This window comes from Rhinoderma darwinii, chromosome 1 (genome assembly GCF_050947455.1).
Source record: "Rhinoderma darwinii isolate aRhiDar2 chromosome 1, aRhiDar2.hap1, whole genome shotgun sequence".
In the NCBI taxonomy this organism is placed as follows: Eukaryota; Metazoa; Chordata; class Amphibia; order Anura; family Rhinodermatidae; genus Rhinoderma; species Rhinoderma darwinii.
Genome location: NC_134687.1, coordinates 301019379 through 301039279, shown reverse-complemented (window position 1 = coordinate 301039279; position 19901 = coordinate 301019379). Strand labels below are relative to the sequence as shown.

Sequence of the window (19901 nt, the reverse complement as noted above, 5' to 3'; positions counted from 1 at the left end):
GCCCCCTCTTTTTTTCTATTTTTTTTTTTTTTAGAAAGAATCCCCCATTCTTTGCTTGCTGCCCAAAGCTTCATTTGCTAAAAAAAAACAGCCCTGAAAACCTTTGCCATAATGACCATACGTTGACCAGTTTTATTCTCTAAATTGTTTTATGATAAGGGTCACATAAATATTAGTAGTCTGCAAAACTTCTCTGCCTCAAAATTCCTTGAGGTTCTTTTTTTTTAGCGTTTTTTGCCTGTGGCCGTTGAATCTAATGCAAGTACTAAAGACAAAAAACTCTGCAAAAAAAAGTGCCAGGGAAGAAAGAACATGACGCTTTTTTCCCCCCGAGAGACTCAAAGCCACACGGGGGGGGGAAGCCTCTGCCTCTGCCTCCCATAGAAATCAATGGGGAGCGATTTGGGCCGTTTTTTGGCGCTAATTTCAACGCGGTTTCTGCATCAAAATCAGCTCCAAAAAAGCTCAGTGTGAACTGACCCTAAAAGTGTCCTGTGGTATCTTACACATCCCACAGATACTCTATTGGAAAGAAATCTTGCGAATTTTAGGGTTAAGACTTAGTTCACACTGCGTCTTTGTCCTCTGTTTAGCGCGTGGGTCTGAGAAGCTCCTGCTAGACATGTCCATTAGTAAGGTACAGGCCAAAAGAATGTCCTTCAGGCCCCCGTCTGGCTAGTATACATCAGGACACTGCATGAAATTAAGTATGGAACAGTGTAGTAACCTGCAAGTTCATACACTGTTTTGAAGTTATATTGTACGATTTTGATTCCCTTGTCTTTGTAATATTTCCCTTGTGTTCCCCTCCCCTCTTTGCTACCTGTGACACTTTATGGAAAATGTTAAATATTTTTTTTTAAAAACATATCCGTTAAACGGATACCATATTTAGCTTATGGGTGAATAATGCCAACTTATGTCATCCATCACAGGCATCCGTTTAACGCATATGTCATTTGCACTTCAATAACGTATCCATTATTCGAATGCCATTATAGACTATGGGTGACAGATGCGTTAAACAGATGCCTAATAGTGGCATCCGTCATCCATAGTCTACAATGGCATCCATTTAACAGATAAATCTAGCTCCCAATGTATCTGGAAAGTGGACCCCATATTAGTCCATGGATGACGAATGCCATTGTTTAGGCATCTGTCACAGCCTCCATTTAATGTATACGTCAGGATCTTTTTTCCCGACGAATACGTTAACCACAGGACAAAAATGCTGTCCATCCTGGTGCCATCTCTTCCCCAGGCCGTCCACGTGATGTAAAAGACCATGAATTATCAGACCAGGCCACCTTCTTCCATTTCTCCACGGTACAGTTCTGATGCTCACGTGCATACTGTAGGCAATTTCGGCAGTGGACGAGGGTCAGCATAGGCACTCTGATGGTCTGCGGTTACGCAGTCACAAGCGCAATTCAGTCACCAACATTTCCCACTTACCGACAGCCGCTGACCGTAAGACTCTGAAAACTTGTCAGCACCTCCTTCCTCAGAGATGCCAGCGAACACTGCTCTCTCCTCCTGCTGCTGCCCATAGGGTGCGCTCGCTCGTCCCCAGTCTTAAAGGGAACTTTGTCCCTTCCTCATAGCCTGAGCAATGTTGTATCTAACCCTGTATTGGTCTGCAAAGGTTCCCAAGCATTATCCCGTATCCTGTTTTCCGTATCCTGTATCTTGTATTCTATATCCAGTGTCCATGTCCGATAATCGGTCACGAGCAGGCTTCTGATTATCCGGCACAAGTCATCTACCCATGTACTCTTGTTCTAGAGACTATTATTCACTCTCGTTTGACCACCTGCTACTCTGCTACGGCAGGGCGGCACAGTAGTTCCACATACTCCATAGCCATGACCGTTTGCTAAGCCCATAGATCCCGCTGATCAATCGAAGGCGCCGGTCCAAGTAATGCAAGTGGACATGCGAGATCTCCGTGCACGCCAGGATTAGCTTCTACAAGCGTTCAACTCTATTGCCACATGCTTGGCTCTTGCTCCGGTTACTACTCCACTACCCGCCATCACTCCAGTCAGTTCTGTGTCCGGAATTTCGTTGTCACTCCCACCTCGTAACAATGGAGATGCAAAAACCTGTACAGGCTTAATCAGTGCAAGATCCACTTCCAGTTGCACGCACATCATTTCCCCTCTGATCTGACCAAGGTTGCCTCTATTGTCTCTCTCCTCTATACGGCAAAGCTCTGGCATGGGTGAACACTATCTGGGAAAGTGAGGGGCCGGAATCGTCCAACCTACAGTTATTCTTGGAGACTTTTTGGACAGTGTTTGAAGAACTGGGCCGAACGTCTTCTGCAACTGCTTCGCTTCTGACTCTCCGACAAAGGGAATTGACGGTAGGAGAGTTCGCCATCCAGTTCCGTACTTTGGCAGCAGAGCTTGTCTGGAATAATGAGGCCTCGGTGGCAACCTTCTGGCACGGATTAGCTCCTCAAATAAAAGATGAGCTGGCGGCTCATGATCTCCCGTCTACCTTGTATGCCCTAATTCTTCTGACTACACGGATTGACATGAGGTTCCAAGACCCCGATGTCCGTCGGGAAAAAAGGTCCTACAGACTGGCGCCTAACTTCCAGAGACCTCTGCTACATCCTTCCGTTGTTGTCCCTGAGGAGCCTATGCAAGTGGACAGACTCAGACTGTCTGACCAGGAGCGGCAGCGCAGACGTTCCTCTGGTCTATGAATGTACTGTGGCCACAATTTTGTGCGTCAATGTGTGTCCCCAGAAGCCGGGAAACTCCAGCACCTAGGGTTGATAGGAGAGACTACCCTAGGTGGACTGACGACTGCTGCAAAATTCTCTCCCGAATTATCGATTCCTGTGACAATCTCCTCTGGTGAAGAATCGCACTCTGTTTCCGCCTATCTGGATTCTGTGGTGGCTGCGAATTTCATCCCTCAAGCTTTAGTAGACCGCCTCCACTTGCCCACGACTCCTCTGGAGAAACCTCTAGCAGTTGCTTCTGTGAATTGTCAACCTCTGCCAGACCCAATTCGTTCCATTACTGAACCTCTGAAGTTGCAACTGGGAGTTCTTTACTCGGAACAAATAGCTTTTTATTTTCTATCACAAGCTATTAACCCTATCCTACTGGGTCTACCATGGCTTTGCCAATACGCTCCTGTCCTCGATTGGAATTCGGGAGAGGTTCTCCAGTGGGGATCCCGTTGTCTTCACCGCTGCCTGCCTCAGATTCGTCCTTTCCAGTCCCCAATACCTCAATCACTCTCTGGTCTGCCTCCATGGTATGCCTGTTATGCAGATGTCTTCAGCAAGAAGGAGGCTGAGGTCCTGCCTCCTCATAGTCCTTACGATTGTCCAATTGAATTGCTCACCTCCACGTGGACGGGTTTATCCTCTCTCCTTGCCTGAAACCCAAGCTATGTCGGCATACGTCAAGGAGAACCTCGAGAGGGTTTTCTCAGAAAGTCTACTTCTCTAGCCGGAGCCGGATTATTCTTCGTAGAAAAGAAAGATGGATCTCCCTGGCCTTGTATCGACTACCGTGGTTAAACCAAATCACTGTCAAGAACAAGTACCCCTTGCCGCTAATCTCGGAGCTCTTCAACAGAATTAGTGAGGCCAAGATATTCACAAAGCTGGATTTACGCGGTGCTTATAAATTGATCCGTATCCGCAAAGGTGACGAATGGAAAATCACATTCATCACCGGAGACGGTCACTACGAATATCTTTTGATGCCCTTTGGATTGTGTAACGCTCCAGCTGTGTTCCAGGAATTTGTAAACAACCTCTTCCGAGGTCTACTGTATATCTGTGTGGTGGTATATCTGGACGACCTCTTCATTTATTCACCAGATCTGACAACTCACCGGAAGCATGTTCGCCAAGTCCTGTCGCGTTAAAGGGGGAATAACCTCTACGCCAAACTTCAAAGTCCATATTTGAAAATAAATTCTTGCCCTTTCCGGGCTATATAATTTCAGATCGTGGACTCAAGATGGATCCGGAGAACGTGAAGTACATCTTAGAGTGGTCACGTCCTCAAGCTCTCCGTGCCATACAGAGATTTCTTGGCTTCGCAAATTTATATTGCCAGTTCATTCCAAACTTTTCTTCAGTCGGCATTCACAAACCTCAAGAGAGCCTTCACTTCTGCTTCCGTTCTTCACCATCCTGATGTGTCTTGGAAATTCTCGTTGAAGGCTGGCACTTCTATTGGTACTGGAGCACTTCTCTTTTGAAGAATCCAAGGGTAAGGTGGAATCCTGTGGCTTCTTCTCAAAACTCTGCTCTCCTGCAGAACAAAACTACTCTATTGGGGACCGTGAGTTACTGGGCGACAAATTAGCCATAGAAGAGTGGAGGCGCAAGAACCTCACTTATTTACAGTCTGCTCAACGACTGAACCCTCGTAAAGCCAGATGGTCGCTTTTCTTTGCCATATTCCAGTTCCTACTTCATTTCCGTCCTGCTGATAAAAATATAAAGGCCGATGCACTCTCTCGGTCGTTTGAGACAGATGACTCAGAAGAGGTTCAACAACATATCATTGATACTTCTAGAATTATTTCTGTTAACTCTCTGCAGATTGAAGACATTCCTTCTGAAAAAAATCTTTGTTTGTCCTACTGACAGGAAGAAAATTCTCATCTGGGGTCATAATTCAAATTGGCACTGCACTCTCTGGTATTCGTAAGACTCAGGAGTTTATTTCTCGTCACTATTGCTGGCCCACGCTGCCCAAAGATGTTGTGGACTATGTCTCCTCGTGTACTAACTGTGCCCAAAACAAGGTTACCAATTACAAGCCTGCGGGTCTACTCCAACCTCTGCCTATTCCTGATGCTCCCTGGCAACATATTGGCATGGATTTTGTTACAGATCTTCCTCCTGCTGGATATACCACTGTCTGGATTGTGCCCCTCCATATTGTGTCTGATCGGGGTGTACAATTCATGTCTAAGTTCTGGAGAGCCCTGTGTAAACTTTTGGATGTGAGACTAGACTTTTCTTCTGCATACCACCGGCAATCCAATGGCCAAGTTGAAAGGATTAATCAAGTGCTAGAAAATTATCTTCGTTATTTTATATTTGTTCAACACGACAATTGTGTGCATCTTCTTCCTTGGGCCGAATTCTCCTACAATAATCACACGAGTAAATCTACTGCTACATCGTGTTCCTCTTCCTGTACCGGCTACATCTCAAGTGCATGTCACCAATTCTTCTTTCAAAAGCATTCTTCAGGTCTGGCAGAAAACCAAGTCTGTGATCCGCAATCCTGCAGGCAGTAAATCGCATGGAGAAATATACCGATAGGAAGAGAAGACTTCCTCCTCAATTTCTTCCCGGAGTCAAAGTCTGGTTGTCTTCAAAAAATATTAGTCTGAAAGTTCCCTCCTACAAATTTTCTCTCCGATTTATTGTTCCCTTTTGAAATCCTGCAACAGATCAACCCTGTTTCTTACAAATTGTTTCTGCCCCCTACTCTCAAGATTTCCAATTCCTTCCATGTGTCCCTCCTGAAGCTTGTGGTCCTGAACCGGTACAATAAATCTCCTGGCTCTGCAATTGCTTTGCAGCAGTTCTTCTGATGTCTTTGAAGTCAAGGAGATCCTGGACTACAAAAAGGAAGGAGGGAAGACCTTCTACATGGTGGATTGGAAGGATTTTGGTCTTGATGAGAGGTCTTGGGAAGAAAATGTGGATGCCCCAGATCTCATCAAAAAGTTCCTCCTACGCTCTAGACCTAAGAAGAGGGGGCATAATGGGGATACCGTCGCTGACTGCAGGACTCTGAAACCTGGATGGCGTCTCCTTCCTCAGAGACGCCGGCGAACACTGCTCTCTCCTCCTGCAGGTGCCCGCATGGTGTGAGCCCGCTCGTCCCCAGTCTTAAAGGTCCAGCATGCGCACCAGGAACTTTGTCCCTGGCCAATCCCAGTGTACCCAGGACTTTAAAAGGAACTCTGCCCACTTCCTCATTGCCTGAGCAATGTTGTATCTGCAGACCAACCACGGGGTTAAAGTTTTCCCAAGCGTTATCCTGTATCTTGTATCCAGTGTTCGGTGTTAAGTCCGTGTCTGTGCCAAGTCCAGTGTCTGTGACTACTTCTGTATCAGTACATAAGTTCTGGACAGTGTACAGAATCCGTGCACAACTACTTCTTTACAGTATCCGTGTCCTGTATTCGAGACAAGTCCTGTTGTCCGGCAAAAGCCAACTTCCGATATGCCGGCACAAGCCAGCTTCTGATTATCCGGCACAAGTCACCTACCCTGGTACTCTTGTGCTAGAGACTCTTATTTTCGCTCGTCTGACCAGCTTCTACTCCGCTACGGAGGAGCGGCCCAGTGGGTCCACATACCAAACAGCCGTGACGCAGTTTGTGTTATGATACTTTTCTATCTATCATAGCCGGAATTAACTTATTCAGTAATTTGTGCAACAGTAGCTGTTCTGTGAGATCGGACTAGATGTGCCCGACTTTATTCCCCACGCACATCAATGAGCCATGGGGGTCTATGACCTGGTCGCCAGTTCACCGGTTGTCTTTCCTTCGTCCTCTTTTGGTACTAGCCACTGCATTCCGGGAACAACCCACAAGACCTGGTTTTTTGAGGATACCCTGACCGAGTCATCTAGCCATCACAATTTAGCACTTGTCAAAGACGCTAAGATCCTCACACTTGCCCATTTTTCCTGCACATCCACTTTAAGAACGGACTGTACCCTTGCTGCTTAGTAGAGTCCTTGTCTGGCACCATTGTAACGAGATATTCAATGTTAGTAATTTCACCAGTCAGTAGTTTTAATGTTGTGGCTGTATTCGGTGTAAATGTATACCAAAATTAATCAACTATTTGAAAGAGCATACGAGTGATACTGCGTGTATATAAGTATAAAACTCTTATTATTACTGACCAAAAAGATTATATGATACATATACAGATAATAAAATAGAAAAATTAACTCTAGTTTCCATTTAATTATGGATTTCGTATTTGTGTTATAACAACATGACGTTGCATTTTCTCGGACAGTCACTCGATACAAACCTAAAACAGTAATAATTATTTATGGCACTCCTTAAACTTTACAACATGTTGTGCATTGGAATGTAATTGGAGCATTACTGCCACCGTGTTACTGTAACTTTTTCATTTATGAAATAGTGCACAGAAAAGGTGCCAATTTTCTCAGAGCAAGCAATTAAACTCCACCTTTGATTTTTCCATAGAAGGTTAGAAAAGAAAGCAGTGATATGATTGGTTGTCAGGGCAACAACTCCAGTTTTTTGTACTTTTCATAAATGGTCCAGTGTCTTCATCTTTTGACATGAATAAGGACAAATATAAGTGTAGTGATCAATGCTACATGGATCTTTAATGTACATGAAATTTAAAGTTATGTAATTATCTAATAGCAGTACAGTTAATATTAATTTCCGCAAATTAATATCCGCAAACAGAAAAAATAATTAAATACTTTCTTCAGGTTTATTATACTTTACATTCTGTTTTCATTGGTGAGTGGTACACTTTAACTCAGAGGCTAAGCAGAATTGGACTCTCTAGTCTAACCAATTATAGTTATTGAATTTTTCAAGGGCTTACGTTTCTGTCTGACAACTGTGACCTACATAGGATTGTTCTGTAAGGCTACCTTCACACGTATTTTTTTTTTTTTTTTTCATTTCTTTCTATCTAGCATTGGGTATGAGATTGTTTCGGGACAATTCTTCGGTTTTTGTTCTGATTTACACTTCCGTTCAAAAGTTTAGGGTCACTTAGAAATTTCCTTATTTTTTTAAAGAAAAGCACAGTTTTTTTTCAATGAAGATAACATTAAATTAATCAGAAATACACTCTATACCTTGTTAATGTGCTAAATGACTATTCTAGCTGCAAACGTCTGGTTTTTAATGCAATATCTACATAGGTGTATAGAGGCCCATTTCCAGCAACCATCACTCCAGTGTTCTAATGGTACATTGTGTTTGCTAACTGTCTTAGAAGGCTAATGGATGATTAGAAAACACTTGAAAACCCTTGTGCAATTATGTTTGCACCGCTGTAAACAGTTTTGCTGTTTAGAGGAGCTATAAAACTGACCTACCTTTGAGCTAGTTGAGAATCTGGAGCATTACATTTGTGGGTTTGATTAAACTCTCAAAATGGCTAGAAAAAGAGAGCTTTCATGTGAAACTCGACAGTCTATTCTTGTTCTTAGAAATGAATGCTATTCCATGCGAGAAATTGCCAAGAAACTGAAGATTTCCTACAACGGTGTGTACTACTCCCTTCAGAGTACAGCACAAACAGGCTCTAACCAGAGTAGAAAGAGAAGTGGGAGGCCCCGCTGCACAACTGAGCAACAAGACAAGTACATTAGAGTCTCTAGTTTGAGAAATAGACGCCTCACAGGTCCTCAACTGGCAGCTTCATTAAATAGTACCCGCAAAACGCCAGTGTCAACGTCTACAGTGAAGAGGCGACTCCGGGATGCTGGCCTTCAGGGCAGAGTGGCAAAGAAAAAGCCATATCTGAGACTGGCTAATAAAAGGAAAAGATTAATATGGGCAAAAGCACACAGACATTGGACAGAGGAAGATTGGAAAAAAGTGTTATGGACAGACGAATCGAAGTTTGAGGTGTTTGGATCACACAGAAGAACATTTGTGAGACGCAGAACAACTGAAAAGATGCTGGAAGAGTGCCTGACGCTACCTGTCAAGCATGGTGGAGGTTTACTTTGGTGCTGGTAAAGTGGGAGATTTGTACAAGGTAAAAGGGATTTTGAATAAGGAAGGCTATCACTCCATTTTGCAACGCCATGCCATACCCTGTGGACAGCGCTTGATTGGAGCCAATTTCATCCTACAACAGGACAATGACCCAAAGCACACCTCCAAATTATGCAAGAACTATTTAGGGAAGAAGCAGGCAGCTGGTATTCTATCTGTAATGGAGTGGCCAGCGCAGTCACCAGATCTCAACCCCATAGAGCTGTTGTGGGAGCAGCTTGACCGTATGGTACGCAAGAAGTGCCCATCAAGCCAATCCAACTTGTGGGAGGGGCTTCTGGAAGCATGGGGGGAAATTTCTCCCGATTACCTCAGCAAATTAAGCGCTAGAATGCCAAAGGTCTGCAATGCTGTAATTGCTGCAAATGGAGCATTCTTTGCGAAAGCAAAGTTTGAAGGAGAAAATTATTATTTCAAATAAAAATCATTATTTCTAACCTTGATAAATATAAGTGTGAGTTTTCATGGAAAACACAAAATTGTCTGGGTGACCCCAAACTTTTGAACGGTAGTGTACTTCTAGAGATTTAGATTAAATAAAAGGGAGCAGTGATTTATCCAAAGTCATAAGGGTGTTTTATATTCAGTTTCTCACAAAGTAATTTGAGTATTTTTTTAATTACTACAGTTAGCTAATTGATCAAGACACCTAAGATTAAAATTAGTGGTAAGTAACCAAATGACGGGAAGCAAGTCTTTAGTTATGTTTGTTCTTGTTTCAGTCCTCATGTTGGTAATTTTATGACATGTTTATGCACATGTAATACTAGGGACTAAGACCATAAATACTAGCGTGTGCGTAAACTCTTGTACAAGTAGGTTTTCTAATATCCACCCTGAATGGGTAGTACATGGTGTTAGTCTATATATATATATATATATATATATATATATATATATATATATATATATGTGTATGTGTGTTGTCAGATGTTGTATGTATGTGTGTCAGATGACCTTATGTCTGCAGTTCTTGTTACTGTTGAAAGACTTGCAGGTCACATGTAGGCAGGTCCTAGTACAGCAGCAAGACTCCATAGGGAAGACTGTGAGCTTCTATGTAAGTATATGGGTATATTAGTTTAAGGGGTCTGGGGTCTGTATTAGTTTTAGGCCTCATTTACATGACCGTGCATTTGCGAGTACTTATTATCCGCAATTGCAGATAGTATAGAACAGGTTCTATTCTATGGGCTAATGCACACGACCGTGGTTTCCACTTGCATTGCTTGGACCGCAAAAAAAATAGGACATGTCATTTTACAGAACACAATTGCGTCCGGGCTCATTGAAGTCAATGCACATCTTGTGTGTGCACGGTCCGTGATTTCGGACGGCCCGCGGCTGACACCCCTCGGGCCGTCCGTGCCGTAATCACAGACCGTGCACACAGCTACAGTCGTGGGCATGAGACCTTAGGGGTATGTATTAGTTTAGGGGTCTGTATTTAGGGGGTCTGGGATCTGTATTAGTTTAGGAGCCCTGGGATCTGTATTTAGGGATCTGTCCTGAGGTGGTATTCGTTTTTAGAGTCAGGTCTTGGGTCATTATTAGTTTAGGGGGTCAGGTTTGCAGGTCTGTATTTAGGGTGCTTTTTCTGGGGTCTTTATTTGCTTAGGCTGGTCTGGTCTGGGGACTGCAATAGTTTAGAACGTCTGGGGTCTGTATGAATTCTAGGGTCTGGTCTGGGGTCCAAATTCATTACTCTGAGTTAATGTATGGGCCTTGCGTCTGAATTTTCTTAGGGGTCTGGGGTATGAAACAATTTAGATGGTTTGGTGTCTGAATTTTTGTTCTTTTAAAGAGCCTGGAAATGGCAGCAGAAGCAAGGGGCAGAGAGGTCTCGGCAGGAAACTCTGCAGTTGTCCGGAGAAGTCTCTATTAGGGTATGTTCACACGACCGCCAAATACGTCTGAAATTACGGAGCTGTTTTCAGGAGAAAACAGCTCCTGAATTTGAAGTTTTTACAAATGCACGCTTTTTTCGCAGACGTAATTGGAGCTGGCTTTCATTGGAGTCAATGAAAAACGGCTCCAATTACGTCCCAAGAAGTGTCCTGCACTTCTTTGACGCGGCCATAATTTTATGCGCCGTCTTTTGACAGCAACGCGTAAAATGACAGCTCGTCTGCACAGAACATCGTAAGACCCATTGCAAGCAATGGGCAGATGTTTGCCGACGTATTGGAGCCGTCTTTTCAGGCGTAATTCGAGGCGTAAAACGCCACCATTACGCCTGAAAATAGGTTGTGTGCACATACCCTTACTGTTTTTATTAGATGGAAAAGAAAAGAGAACGACTAATCTGAAAAGGCGTCACCTGTGAACCACTGGATTTATAGAGAATCTGTCACCTCTCCTGACTTGTCTGTAAAAGGAAATCCTTATATTCCACAAAAAGCCCTTGTGTAGTACAGGACTAATAGACAAATGGTTACCATTCCCCTTGTCTAGAGGACAGTCAGTATGTACGGACACAGCACTTTGACAAGGGGAATCGTAACACTCATTTGTCATTGCTCGCAGAGAAAGGTGGTGTTGACTATAGACACGTCGCGCTAGAGTGGCGGTGGAGAGGGGGGCCAAAGTTTGGGGAACAGCCCAGGGCCTATGTTCTACTTAATCCGCCACTGATAACAGCCCAAACTCTATCATCTTATGTTGTTATTTCTCTTCCGTAGTCTCTCCAATTTAAATCTGTCACTTTGCCATTAATTTTGCTTCAAAAGGTACTCTTTCAGTTCCCACACATATTTACTTTCCCTTCTCGCTATGAGTATTCTTTGTGTGGCGATAAACATGCATTATATAGTTGTTTTAAAAGATGTCTACATCATACCTCCAGCCTGTTTTATATATTCTGAGTGTAAGGGAGTGGTGCTGGCCTGAAAATGAATTTTCTCTTGAATTTATGATAATGGAAATATTTTTTATATTATTTAGTTTATGACATTTCTACAAAGAAAAGTCATAATATTCAAATATATGAAAATAGCGGGCGACCCTGAAAGCCTAATGTTAACACCTGCGTCATAGGCTCAGTTCAGAGTCTCAGATTTCATTGTTTCTTTACAGTAAATATAAAGCTGCATGGGTTATTTTTCCCGTCAAAATGGCAGACACCTTGGTGGAACCTGACAGACCCCGTAATAAATTAATGGAGTCCATTGGGCGCTGCTGGTGTCCACTTTGCAACGCATCCGTCATAGCTTCCATTATAAATAGAAGCCACAATACAGATGTGAACAGAGCCTAAGTAACAATACGGATGTTGGGACATCTGTATTATCCTTTAAAAAGCCTTTATATTGAGAATAATCTTAGAGTATATTTATCTCATTATTTTTTACCACAATTTATTTTGGGTGCATACCATTACCTTGCTGCTTTTATATAAACCACTACTAAAAACTTATAGATCCTATATTGCCAAAGTTTTGGTAAATTATAGAATGCTAAGCCTGCAACCAGAATTCTATGCAGTGCAAGGAACGGAGCTGCTGTACATGGTATATATACAGCATCTAAAATAATATCTTTTTTGGAAGTCCTCTAAAGAATTGAATATATGGTAGGTTTTCATAGTCCCAATCCATACAAGACAGGAGAAACTTCATTTTTCAGCAAGTACCTTCACTGACTAGAATGTGGAGTCATTGTGAATTCTTGGTAATGTTAAGGCATATTTATACAGTATATACATATTTGAGCTAAAGTTGAGTGCTGTATCTGGTTGTTAGGGTATGTTCATATACGGCAGGTATGTTATAGAAATTTTTGTTGAAAATCTGTTCCGTTTATCGGAATGTGATTGTTTCTGCAACTTGTGCATTGATTTTTACAAACCCCATTCAGATGAAAGGAACAGTCACAGAAATTTCGGAAACAAATCTGCTGCGCGTGAATTTATGGTTACTAGTAAAAAACATATTCCATCTTGATTGTTTATATACGCATTTTACAATTAAGCAATGTTTGTTCAGCTAGATAAAAGGAAGTCAAGTCTGTACTGTATTTTCTATAAAAACTTCCTCAGGCACTTGCCTAAAGTGGCATAAAATTGGTTCATTTACTTTTCATTTTATTTATCTGTTTATATATTTATCATGATTATATGTAGTATTTGTTGTCATTTAGAAAACATTGATGCGGGTGGGGGGGGGGGTGAAGTAGGTATAAACTCAGGTAGAATTTTATTAGTGTAAGTAATCTCCAGCTTACTTCCTAAAGAGGATTAGTCTGGAGATTGTGCATTTCTGACTATTGGGGATGCCCAAAGCTATTTAGTTACGCAAAATCACCATAAACCTATCTGATATTCAGTAGTGGAAATTATTAAAAGGATTGTCCAAGTTTTTTATTAAATTTTTGTTACAAGGGTCCCCCCCAAAAAGCTGTTTGATTCGTTATTGTAGTACCACCACAGGGGAAATTAAGAATTACACAGTTTTTATTAAAATGAATGGGGCTGTCCATGTAATGCACAGATATGCCGGGCTCTGCAGAGAGAGGGCGATACTGTTTTTGGCTACGCTCTGCTCCCAATAGTAGAGCAGGGTATCAGATGAGGGGCACCCCCTCTATTAACTCAGAATGCCCTAAATGGGTATTTAAAAAATAAAAAAAAATGTAAAACCAAACCACTCTTTTAACTATGCAGGTACAGTAGCAAACATTTGTCTTTACATCTTGTAGAACAAGTGGGAGGCTTGGCGACCGTCTTTTTACCATGATAGCACTGATAACCAGAAGATGCTTTCTCATTCACATTTTTTGTGATGCAAACAATAGTGTCCTGACAGTCAAGCAAACTTGATCACGAGTCATGAGATCATTAACATGTTATACAGGTCTAGCTAAAACACAGAGCATGTTTGTTGGTAGTATATGGTATATATTATCCTCTCTTACTACAATAGGTTGAGTCGAAGACTACATTTTATGTGGCCCAAAAGAACCTCGTGTTCTCTACCTTTGGTGTAAACCATTCCCCAGTCTCCTGCTGATGGTTGCCCGACTGTGTATATTCCCTTGTGTTCCTATATATAACTAGTGCTATCGTTTTCTCTTATGTTCCCATTATTGTCCTTTATTCTGGAGTGTAGTGCAGAATCTAGATCTTTTTGTATTTTTGCTTTATCCCTTGAGCAATTTTCTTTCAGGAGCTTCCCCCAGAGCATTAATCCTGTCACAGCAGCACTGGGCCATGTATTGACGACAGCCGTTGTCATGTCATGTCCCTGCATTTTATTATCCTTTTCTAGATTTACAGAGTTTAACCCTTCAGCCTTCATAATCCTTTCCAATTTTAACAAGTGGATTTATTACACAATAATAATTCAACTTTTAACTCCGTAAAAAACAGAATACTGGGCTGAGTGACTTGTTGCTGAGGATAGTTTGTGTGCGTGCGTGTGTGTGTGTGTGTGTGTGTGTGTGTGTGTTTAAGTGGTGAATGAAATGACTGGTACATGATTGTAGCATGGAGAGGTGTATAGAAATCACTGTATCATTGTAACCAGAGGTATTGTTACACTAGAATATAGTTGTTTGAGGGTAAAATAGACCATAATAACAACCTTCTGAAGTTGCGTGTTGTTTGTTTTTGAGTTTTTAGTATACTTCTCTTTTTTATTTGTTGAACATAGTGTCAGATTTGCGGGCAGCGTGTTACAGAGCTGAGCAGATTGATGTAGGAGGTCCTAATCAGTCTTTGACCGCTATCTCCATATGCACACTCATACAGGGAAGGCTGTCAATCATACAGTGAGACCGCCCACTGGACTCCTAAGCCCAAAGTAAGCAGGCATATAAATGAATAAAATACAAGTTATACTGAATCTTTTCCCACAAAGCTATATATCAATCTGCTCAGCTCCTCAACGCTATCAAACGCTGACTGCATTTTCAACCTGACAGACTAGCTTCAAGGAAGCAAAAGATGTTCAGATGGTTATGCTGATCTAGCTGCAATTTACTCATAGCCATAACCTTCACATCTATAATGTTAATAAAGTTATATAAGACCAATTGAAATTGATTCCATCTGTCTGAAAATGTAATCGACCAGCTTAAAAATGACTCTCAGCCCACACATTGTTATTCCAGCAGTCAGTGGGTATAAGGTGAGTCAAACAAACACGTCTCATCAGGTGGCAATGGGGACAAACAGCATTACAATTTTTGTTACAATTGGAACAATTTTCCATCAGATCATACAAAAACATCTTTCTTAGTGGTAGATAAAGTATATGATATTAAATAAATGTCCAGTTGTACATCTGATTAAGGAAAAATGTTTGTTGACAGCTAACCTTACTAACTCAAGCTGGCCATATACATTGGATAAAAGTTGATTCCGGTATGATCAACCGATGATCTAATGTGTATGGGAGGCCTTCTGACTTTCCACCGATGGCAGATGACTAGGGAAAAAACTATTAGGCATCATGCCTGATCCTTTATATTCACAGGAAATAAGTCGCTACCACAGGGGACTGGCAGCAGCTTATTTCCCTTTCTTCATTGAAAACAGCATGCCCACTCTGTGGTGGAGTCGGGAGGAATAGTTGTTTATCTACAGCTATCTCATATGTATGACTATCTTAATGCTTTATGCACATGGCAGAGTCATGTGCATGGAAGCATGGGGCTCCTTACTACAGAGCTATTAGCACTCCGTATTCTGCCGTATGGTGCATCTGTATGGCGCCATATCATGGATCTATTCTCTAACAGCAATGTGCCATTAAATGGCACCCGATTGAACATGGCACCATTTTTTAACTTATTACTCTCTTGCTTTTTCTCCGCCATGTTGCTAGGCAATTGGTGCATGTTGCTGGTGTCACTAACAAGATATCATTTGATCCTTCAGGCATCCTAAGTGTGTTTATGCTTCTCTGACTTCCTTGGGCACGCATACACACCTACCTGCTTTAAACCCAGTCCGATATATCTCATTTATTGGCTGAGTGTCCGTTTAGTTAGGCTGGGTTCTCACGTCGCTGTCAAAAGGCGTTTTTTTTCTGCCACGGTTTGTGGCACAAAACGCATTTGGACCGTAACATGACATTTGTCCTTAATCCCTGTCACTAGCTAGTTATATTTTTATTGAATGTCTGTGTTTTACCTTGCTCTTTTGCTGGACTCTGCCTATTGCCTGGTACCTGTTGTTCTACACCCGAATCCTGACCTCGGCCATCTCCTGTATTTGCTCCTGCCTTGCCCTTTCATGTACCTCGCCTCCAACTTGTAGTTCTACTGCTGTTTTTAACTACTGGCTCTGACACCTGGCTTAGTCTGACCACGTTTCAGTACTATCTTCTAGCCTGTGTCCTGTCGCTGCTGTGTCCAGCTGCCAACTGGTGACTATTCTGGGAACCGTGACCTGGAAATTCCTTGCAGCAAAGTCAACATCTCCGTATGGAGGTTAAAGCGTAAATACCAAGGGTGCTCTTAAGCTCCGCACCCTAGTCTAGCCTGTGCTAAAACAGTTGTGGCCTTAAAGGTCCACTATCTCGCCCGAGAAACTGTAACAGTTCGATTTGTGGGATTGTATGACAAATCTGACAGAAAAAACTTCTGTAACGGAGGCATACAGAGGTAAAGTAGGGCCACGTAGAAGTCTATATTATCTGTAGTAGACTTTTTAGTATATACCTCTTCATCCCAAAATGTTGAGTACTTTGCCTTTTTTCTACGGCAGATGAAAGCCCTTTGATTACTGTGTAAAGCATTGCTTCTCAAACTGTGAGGAGGACCCCCCCCCCCCCCATTGTTGGTGGGGCACAGCTGGAGAAGCAGTTTTGACCTAAGTGATCATATGTTACACAGGCCCTTCTCTGGCTGCACCAATCTCTGCTTTAGCAACACAATTGACTCATTTTGTGCATACTTTTACACTGGGTTCAGGAGACAAATGAAAAGTAAATTGAGATACATTTGTAGGACTACTGTGTGCACTACGATGAAAGGTGTGGCCCAGGCATCAGTATTTTCTGGCTGGAGAGGCCTCAACAGAATTTTTTTTTAGAAAGCCTGGTGTAAATGGTTGAAAGGATAAAGAGAAAAAGAAGACGGCGCCTCTGCTACCATTGCCTCCTCTATTATATATTTAACGCACATCCATCTTTTACTGTCACTACATTCCCCTTTTTTGTTTGTAGCTCGTCCTCACACCATTTCCACCTTTGTGTAGGATCCTACGTAATTTTGATTATAATGTTCTTTCTTTTTGTCTTTATCCATCTGTTTGTTTTGCATTATAAACCAGAACAAACAGCCTCTCCTTACTATCTATACTTTTCACCCCGTTATCTCCTTTTTTCCTGCTTATTTGTGTCCTTGTACATTCACATTCCTTCTCTTCAGCCTGTTTTCTACTATTTTCTGCATCTCGATGTTTCCTTTCTTTCTGCCCAATCTCTCCCTTTTATCACCCCCTCCTCTCAGGTCCCCAGCTGGCTTATGGCTGTAAGGGAAATCCCCCTTGTGTTCATACCTCTCAAGCGATGCCTAGCAGATAGAACGCTCATATGCTTCTGCTTGTAAAGCTCCTATCCTACTTTGCCTCTCACTTGGAAAGGGTTAAAGAGATGTTCTGAGGGAGGGGGAGGGTGTTTTCCTCTTTTTCCTCCCAATTTTTTCGTTTAATTGTTTTGTTTTTTTGTTACCTGGAGGAGATGGTATTTCAGGCGTTTCCATGGTAACATATCCTTCCCATGTAATGAAGATGCTTGCGATAAAGACAGAAAAAATCCTTTTTCCCGTCCCTGCCCCCATCCTTCAAATACACAGCCTTTAAGGAGGGGGTATCGGAGAAAGAGACCTTGCATTTTGAGGGGGTGGCAAAAAGCCGCATGTCAAGAATCGTAGCCATTTTTTTCATTTTACGAATACATCCAGGCAAAGGAATTTCAGCTGGCATCGGAAAAGGGTCTTCTATTGATATTTAATCTTTTCTTTTGCCGAAGGGCAGAACAAGAAATCTAATTTATTTCATTATCTGTATTCATACTAGTTTCTTATGCAATAAATATTAAAATAGTAAAAAAATTAAAGTATACGTTTTTGGGCCAAAAGGAAAAACAGGTTATGTTAAGGCAATAAGAATTTCATTATATATATTTTTTAATGATTTATTTTTACACCATTGGTACAATTGAATAACTGAATAAAACCGGCTGCTGCCTTTCTTTTGATATAAGTTTTTTAGCAGAGTGAAGAACTTTTTGCTTGTATGTTACCCTATACAGGAAATAACTGATATGGTGTTTCGCTAAATGTGTCCCTCTCATTCCATCCTCAGGCTGTGCCTTCCTCACATACTGTGCCAGAGACTCGGCCATAAAAGCACAAACGGCCCTGCATGAGCAGAAGACTCTTCCTGGGGTGAGTGGAAATTATGTAGACTGATCGTAGTTTGAGTTTTAGGGTTAGGGTCAATGTCCGTGACCAAATTCAGAAAAGACAGAACGGGTTTAAATTACATCCGACTGCATGGCGGCCTCCTGTATCATTTACATAATGATTGTGTGTTGCTGTAGGAATCTATAGAATGATGGGCTATCAATCAAAGATTTCATGTGAACAGAACATTTTATAAACATTAAGGTGTTCAGCCGAGCATGTCATAAGAAGAAAGTGATATATGCTGGGATCTGCACTGAATGGTTGCAGTTTCAGGGAAAAATATGCAGTATGAACACATTGCGCAAGGTTGGTTTTTTAATAATGGACGGTTCCCATTGGGATTGGTGGAGAATATTATAATGAATGGATATAAAATGTTATTCTGTATGGAGTTTGATAAAAAGCATTGATGTGGATTCCATATCAGTATGTTTATGAGGTTTATAAATACACAAGAAAATCTCATAAATCAACCCCTGAATGTGGTTCATCTACTGAAAAATGCTATATTTCTTCTTTCCCATTAGGCATATCATAACCTTCATTTGGTTGTGTTGGTAATAAAAATATTAATAGTGGCAGCAACAAGCATGCAAGCGAGAAAAGAGAGAGAGCATGTATCATTTCTACATATGCTAATGCACATTGCTAATTCATTGTAGGCTTAAACTAGATTCCGTTGCATAGCAACATATTTGGGGGTTATATATAGGGGCAGGAAAGTGCAATATTTTTATGCACTTCATTCACTTTATTGGTCAAATACAAAATTATTTATAAAATCCCTTTATTATGTTTAAAGAGGTTGTATGATATTAGAATAGAAATACATGGCTACTTTCCACTATTGAATGGGGCTGAACTGCGATACCACGCACACCTTGTGGACAGGAGTGGCATAGTTTCTGGAAGAAAACAGCCATGTTTTTCTAATCTTAAATAAGCCCTGTGAAGGGGTTGTTCGGGTTCAGCACATTAATGATATTTTGTGTATAATTAAGCGTTCTACATTTTTCCAATATACTGTTCTGTATTAATTCCTCACGGTTTTCGATATTCATTGTTTACTTCTAGTGGATAAAATTGTCCATGGTCATGTGATGGACACACAGGTGCTGGGATCGTTAGAAAACACAACTCTGATACACATACTGTAACGAGCCATACACCTGTGTGTCCATCACATGACCATGAACAGTATTATGTCCACTAATGGTAAACAATAAATGTTCCTACTGAATAACAACAAGCAGAGTTCTTGGAAACTGTGAGGAATTAATACAGAAAGTATATTGGAGAATTGTATAACTTTTCAATATTTTCATTATACAAGAAATACCATTAATTTGCTGAAACCGTACAACCCCCTTTAACAATGTGGAAAGTTATCAGAAATTGAGGTTCCAAAAAAAATTCCTCTAAAAACTCACCAAAAGGATTTTGGGCATTATAACCTGCATTTCTTTCTTTCTAGAAGTAAGAATGAAAGAATGTATTTTGTTGGTTGCTATGATGTGCAGTATTCTATGCTAGCACTGAGCTTCTAGGAAACCGGATCAGGAAGTGTTGTCGGGGGAGCACAGGCACGGGATGCCTATAACTTCAAACTCTGATAACTTGGCCAATCAATACGACCTCTTTAGACAAAAAAAAAAAAAACGTGCTTCAAAACACATTTA

At 41.5% G+C, this 19901-nt stretch overlaps 1 protein-coding gene across 3 annotated transcripts in view; it reads left to right on the top strand.

Moving 5' to 3' along the window:
* Positions 1-19901, top strand: part of CELF5 (CUGBP Elav-like family member 5) — a 118082-nt gene that overhangs the window by 30952 nt on the left and 67229 nt on the right. For all 3 annotated transcript variants that reach the window (XM_075825435.1, XM_075825437.1, XM_075825436.1), the window contains exon 2: positions 18119-18201. In XM_075825435.1, coding sequence (XP_075681550.1) covers positions 18119-18201 — 83 coding nt within the window. The remainder of the gene's footprint in view (positions 1-18118; positions 18202-19901) is intronic.